Source organism: Echinops telfairi, unplaced genomic scaffold (genome assembly GCF_000313985.2).
Source record: "Echinops telfairi isolate 266 unplaced genomic scaffold, ASM31398v2 ScPeMD7_2;HRSCAF=8, whole genome shotgun sequence".
Lineage (NCBI taxonomy): Eukaryota > Metazoa > Chordata > Mammalia > Afrosoricida > Tenrecidae > Echinops > Echinops telfairi.
Window position 1 is genome coordinate 7707661 of NW_022103898.1, and position 5990 is coordinate 7713650.

General features: G+C 58.7%; 1 protein-coding gene across 2 annotated transcripts; it reads left to right on the plus strand.

The window, feature by feature from the left end:
* The first annotated feature begins 6 nt into the window (after positions 1-6).
* NOL12 (nucleolar protein 12) lies at positions 7-5552 on the plus strand. Of its 2 annotated transcripts, none has more exons than XM_045290439.1 (6): positions 7-106; positions 2014-2119; positions 2322-2370; positions 2721-2863; positions 3708-3805; positions 4107-5552. In XM_045290439.1, the coding sequence occupies exons 1-6, from the start codon at positions 93-95 to the stop codon at positions 4270-4272; spliced, it is 576 nt and encodes a 191-aa protein (XP_045146374.1). In that variant the 5' UTR covers positions 7-92; the 3' UTR covers positions 4273-5552. The 2 variants fall into 2 exon arrangements, with proteins under 2 accessions (XP_045146374.1, XP_045146367.1); XM_045290432.1 differs by lacking the exon at positions 7-106 and adding an exon at positions 1676-1912.
* Positions 5553-5990: the final 438 nt, after the last annotated feature.

The window sequence follows — 5990 nt, forward strand, 5'->3', positions numbered from 1 at the left end:
TGAGCTATTTGTATTCACGCGTTGGGGTAACCAGGCCGTTACAAAGCGCTCTGGGAAACAAGGACGCAGAATGCCCGTCACCGTTTCAGCCAATGACCGAGACCAGGTTGATTTGAGAAATTTTTAAGTTTATTCTGAAACTGGTGACGGGAGGAAAAGGGCTTCAACAATCTAGTGAAAGTCACGCCAAGTGATGTCTCTTACAGTAAGTGACAAGCAGGGTTTTTATAACGATCACCGGAAGCAATTAGGGTTTTGCAATGCCACAGGCAGTTGGGACTCTTAAGAAGACAGCTTTCCCAAGAATCATTAGGCAATTATACCTGCATTTCTCCAGGGGCATTAGCCTACCATGAAGCTTCATTGGCCTTTGTCTGTCGAAATTGGGGGATGCTTCCTGGGCCTGGCCTTACTGGACCTCCAACCCTGAGGCCTCAGAATGAGGACTGCTTCCCGCCAGGCTACTTACCCTAATGGCCTTGCTTGCCGCCTTCCGGAGTTAGAACATTCCCCACTGGTTGAGCTTAAATGGATTTGTTACTGCAAGGGAGGGGGCTGTTCCATCTGGATTTTCTACAAACTACATCTTAAACTACGTTTGATTTCTCGTATTTCGAGTAAACAGCAGGCTAGCTCGTTCCACTCCTGAATCAAGAGGGCTTTCAAGGACTGATTTTGGGGAAGTAGATCACCAGGCCTTTCTTCCAAGGTCCCTCTACGTGGACCTAAGCCTCGAGCCTGTCAGCAAGCAGTGACCCAGGGACTCCGGCAGGTTTCAAGTTAAAAACAAAACACACCTTTACGGCAGAGTCAATTCCAGCTCATCGCGTTTCTAGGACGTGAACTGCACCATAGGGTCTTGGAGGCAGTAAGTCCGTACAGAAGCAGACTGCCTTGTCTTCTGTCAGAGTGGGTGGTGGGTTCAAACCTTTTGTTTAGCAGCTGAGGACTTAACCACTGTGCCACCAAGACCCGTTAAAATCGTGGATCCGCCCCACCAGCCCATTGCCAATTAATCTATTTCCAGCGCCTGGCAGCTCTGTTTAGGGCTCTGAAACTAAATCCTTACAGGAGCTGGCAGCCTCATCTTTCTCCAGTGGAGTGGCTTGTGGGTTTCAACCCCCTGTCTTGCAGTTAGCAGCCCAATACCCCACATCACAACAGGGCTCCTTAAGATATCAGGTGACCCAAGGCCTTCAAGTCCATTCTGCCCCATAGCAACCCTACAGGGCCGACTAACACGGCTCCTTAGGCTATCTAAGGCTATAAATCTTTGCAAGAGCAGAGATGGCCTCATCTTGTTCCCAAAGAGCACCTGGTGGGTTTGAACCCGGGGCCTTCCTCTTTCTCGCTGCCTTTGTGTTTTCCCAAGGACTGGTCTCTCCTGTGTGTTTGAATTGCCGTGCTGGAGAAGCATACAGAAAGTACCCTGGACCACTCAAAGGACAACCGATCTGTATTAGAACAATAACGGCCAGCATGCTCCTCAGGCCAGTGTGGCGAGACTCCGCGTCTGTCTTTCTCTGAACATGCTCTCAGGAGAGACCAGTCCCTGGAGAAGGACATCATGCTCGGTCAAGAGAGAGAGGAAGGCCCTCAGCGAGAAGGGTGGACGCAGTGCTGCATCCATGGGCTCGGGCATCGGGACAGCTGTGAGGACGGTGCAGGACTGCGCGGGGTCGCTATGGGCCGGAACCCACTCTGGCACCTCAACAACCATCCCTCTCCAAAGGACAGGCCAAGTCTCGCCATCCTCGCTTCTAAGGAGCATGCTGGCTGCACGTCTTCCACGGCAGCTTTGTCTGACTATTCTTTGGCAGCCTGTGGTACTTTCACCTCGACTACAGCCTGGTGAACCCTCAGGGACTGTTTTACTCTGGCTGGTAGGCTTGCTGAGAGTTGGGATCAGCTGGTGAGCCCCCAAGGGCCAGTTGACCATCTTTTGGGGTTGTGCCTGGGTCCCTGCTTTCCCTTCCTGCCTCGCTGGCCCTGCTGACTGGGCCCCTCCCACAGGGAGTACCTGACGGGCTTCCACAAGCGGAAGGTGGAGCGCAAAAAGGCAGCCATTGAGGAGCTCAAGCAGCGGCTGAAGGAGGAGCAGAAGAAGCTTCGGGAGGAGGTGGGGGCCGAGGGGAGCGCTCTGTGTGCATGAGAGGCAGGGGGCAGTTGGTTCAAGTGGAGGCAGTGGGTGGGGGCCGGGCGGGGCGGCGCATAAACCGGATCTCTTGCCCTGTTCTGGCAGAGACGCCTTTTAAGGGAATGGCTTAGGCTGAGGGGCCCAGCCTCACTGAGCCCTCCCCACCCCCCACCCTTGGTTTCAGCGCCACCAGGAATACTTAAAGATGCTGGCTGAGCGAGAGGAGGCTTTGGGTAAGTCTCACCCTGGTGAAGATCCTACCACCCGGCCGTCATGATGGGGAGCTGGAGCTGGGCAGGATCCGAGACTAAGCGGGGCCCTATCCCTCAGCTCACTGGCCTGCAGCAGAGAGCGCAGAGGCTGATGCTTGGGGAGACGGCGGGTGACAGGAGCAGGATGGGGGGCATCCATGCTCCCTTGGAGCAGGAGGGGTAGGTGGCTCCTTCACGTTCTGGGTTCCACCGTAGTCCAGGCTCTGAATCCATAGCCTCCCCTAGAGTGGGGCCGCACATGGGGAGCAGGGTGGAGCAGGGAGCTGCTTATGCCCTGGGCCGACACTTGGGTCTGTGCCCACCCTACACAGACGAGGCTGACGAGCTGGACCGACTAGTGACAGCAAAAACCGAGTCGGTGCTATACGACCACCCCAACCACACGGTCACCGTGACCACCATCAGTGACCTTGACCTCTCAGGGGCCCGGCTGCTTGGGCTGCCCCCCACTGAGGTAGGTCCCAGCTTGGGGTGGTGGCTGGGGGGTGGGGTGGTGCTGAGGGTGGCCCATGGCTTCGGGGCTCCAGTGCAAGGGGCTCAGGGCCTCGGGCAGCCTGAGGGACCACAGGGCCTAGGCACGCTTCTCGCCACCTGGTGCCCTGTTCTTGGAAGGCCCTGGCAGAGCGGGGAGAGCAGTGTGGGCCAGGGGTCAAGCCCGGCTTACTTTTTGAATAGAGACAGGTGGGACCCCCGAGACAAGGACCCTTAGTCACCCTTCAGGTCTGGCACTGACTTCACCCAGAGTGAGACTGTCTGCCACCCCTCTGAGATTTGAAGAGCAGCACTGAGCCATGGACAGAGGCCAGGGAAGCAGGAGCAACAGCAAACAAGCAAAGGCTGCAGCTGAGACTCACGGCCGGCCGGCCCTCCTCTGTCCATGGAATTCAGTCTCGGGACAGCGCGAGGGGCTTCAACAAGCAAGCGGGCAGGAAGGTGGAACCGAAAGATCAGGGAACTTCCATGACCTTCTAAAGGCTCTGTGTGCACAGTTAGCATGTCAGGCACCTCCTCCAGGGGCTCTGCTTCCAGAGTCGCCCCGCTTCTACGTGTGCTGTTCCCCAAGCTTGGTCGGAGGCTGAGACGAGGCTTGTCTCTGTTGTCTCTGTTGTCCACGTTCTCCTGGGGGTGGAAGCGACTGCTGGAGGATTTGAACTCCAACTCTCCCCTGGGTCCTCTGGCTTCCGGGCACACCTGGTGCCTTTCTGACCTTTGAGCCTGTCCCAGCCAGCGAGGTGACAGACAGGGCTGGCTCAGGGCCCTTGTCCACTCTGTAATGGGCTTCTCCTGTGTTGCTCTAGCTGGGGCCTGGGGCCGAGGAGGAGGAGGCGGAGTCATCCACGGAGAAGCCTGCCAAAGCCTTGCCCAGGAAGTCCAAAGACCCCCTGCTGTCCCAGCGGTGAGCCTGCCCATCCTCTCCTGAGCCCCCAGGTCTATAATGGCACTTTCCCCTGGACCCCAGAGGGTAGTGTGGGACCCAGAGCAGCCCTGGGTCGCCCCTCACTGTCGTTTCTGTGTCCTGGCACATGGGTGAAAGACCTCCCTTTCAGGAGCTGAGCAGTGGGCAGGCCGATGGGGAGCCCATCATGACTCCCTCCCCAAGTCGGCTTTCAGTCAGCCCCAGCCCAGCCTCCCACCTCTGCCCTGCTCCTCAGGCGGGTGAGCTCAGGCTCCAGCCTAATGGGCTGCACCTCCCGCAGGATCTCCTCTCTCACGGCGACACTGCATGCGCACAGCCGCAGAAAAGTGAAGAGGAAGCTGCCGCGGCGGGCACAGGACTCGGCCAAGAAACCCCCTAGTGCTACTCGCACCAGCAAGAGCCAGCGGCGCTGGCTGACTGGCAAGGCCCCGCAGGGCCGGGAGTGAGCCTGGCTGAAGCCAGGTGCTGATGCCAGTCTCAGGCTAGGGCCTCGGACCACAATGCCTGCCCCTTCCCTGGCTTTGCTCATCCCCATCCTGGATGCTGTCAGCTGGGACAGGGTGCAGGGGGTGGGCATGGTGAGGGGTTATTCCCCAGCAATGCCCCTGTGAGCCCGCCTTCTGATCTGAGACGTGGGTGCTGGGCCAGGCTGGGTGACTGTGGGCAGTGCTGCCTGAGGCCTTGGGCTGTCCCTTCTTCCCTTGCTGGTCTGTCTCCTTGGCTGAATTAAAGGGGCAGACGTAGGTGAGCCCTGGAAACTTCCCCTGCTCCAGGCTTCCAGAAGCTTCTAGCAGAGCCAGACAAAGAAGGGATGGTTCATCAAAGAAGACCAGTTGTCTCCTGGCCAGGGCCACTGCCCAATCCTCTCAGATCCCCAAGTATGGCTCCCAGGCCCTTGGAAGCTGGTCTGGCCCTTCCTTGTCCCAGTGTGTGAGTGACCGAGAGAACATTGGGTGGCTCCAGGCCCACCCCCACAGGCAGACTTGGTGCCTGGGGATGTCTCCTTTGTGGTCTTGGGGTGGGAGGTGCAGGAACTAACTGCCTTAGGGAGCTGGCTTGGACCCTAAGCCTTAGGGTTGTAAAGGGATAGGCTGTGAGCTGGGGCCTGGGTGAGGAGAGACAGACAGGGTGACAGGACTGAGCGTGTGATGGGGCAGGAGACCAGGTTCATGGGCTCCCCGCCCAGGGTGGTGGGAATGCTCCTGGGGAGATGGGGGGTGCGCAGGGCTGGTCCTCTATTCTCTATGAAGGGCCACTGGGCAGGCTTAGAAGGGCGGCTGAAGGCCACACCCAGGTATGGGGCCGACAGGCCCTGCCACCTGACCTGGTCCCTCAGTTCCTTCCACTGCTCTTCCTACGCTCTCTGCCAGCTGTGGGGTGCCTCACCTCCCTGCCTGGCAGGGCCTGGAGCTCATCCCGAAGCATCGAGTGGGGGCTTTGCCTGCCCGAATGCCAAGGGCCAGGAGCAGAGCCAGCTGGGGAGTGGGCACAGCAGGCATTGAACCTGTGCCCTGCCACCTAGCCCACTGCATGAGCTCCACTCAGCAGGCCTCCAGGCCTGACTCCTCATCTATAGGACAACACCGTGTGAGACCTGCCTTGTAGGGTGCCCGTCACTGCCACACTTCTGACCAGGCCCTCAGGCACCTTCAATGTTAGGGGTCATTTACAGCAGCCCTCATGCTCTGTAATGTTTACACAGATTAAATTCCCACCCCGCCCCGTGCGTGTGCTGTCGGCTCTTCAGCAGGTCTGGGGAGTTGTGCAGGCCCGTTTGGCCAGCCCGAGGGTGGGAGTGCTGGGCTCAGAACCCCCTGGGAAACCTGCAGTGAAGGCTTTGTCTCAAGGCCAGAACATGGCTCTCAGAGCTGGGGGAGATGACGAGGGGGCCCCTGGAGGTAGAGTGTTACATGGTGCCATCTGTCCAAGTCTGGGGGCCGGGCAGGGCAGAAGGATTCCCCAGCTCGGGTGAAGGTAGGTGGCCAACCAGCCTGACATCCAGACAGCCCTGGGGAAGGATGCTGAGAGCAAGGTGCCCAGGCATGAACCCTGTAGACTTCTGGATCAATATGCCCAAGAAAGGCCAGGCTCCAGGATCAGGGTGTGGTCTCCTGCGGGGACGGCATCCCAGCAGATGGGCACATCCTGTACTGCACAAGGTGCC

Coding starts and splice junctions, on each gene's coding strand:
- NOL12 (XM_045290432.1), top strand. CDS start 1,770: ATGCTGGCTGCACGTCTTCCACGGCAGCTTTGTCTGACTATTCTTTGG. Junction 2,120..2,321: donor AGAAGAAGCTTCGGGAGGAG/GTGGGGGCCGAG, acceptor CCTTGGTTTCAG/CGCCACCAGGAATACTTAAA. Junction 2,864..3,707: donor TTGGGCTGCCCCCCACTGAG/GTAGGTCCCAGC, acceptor GTGTTGCTCTAG/CTGGGGCCTGGGGCCGAGGA.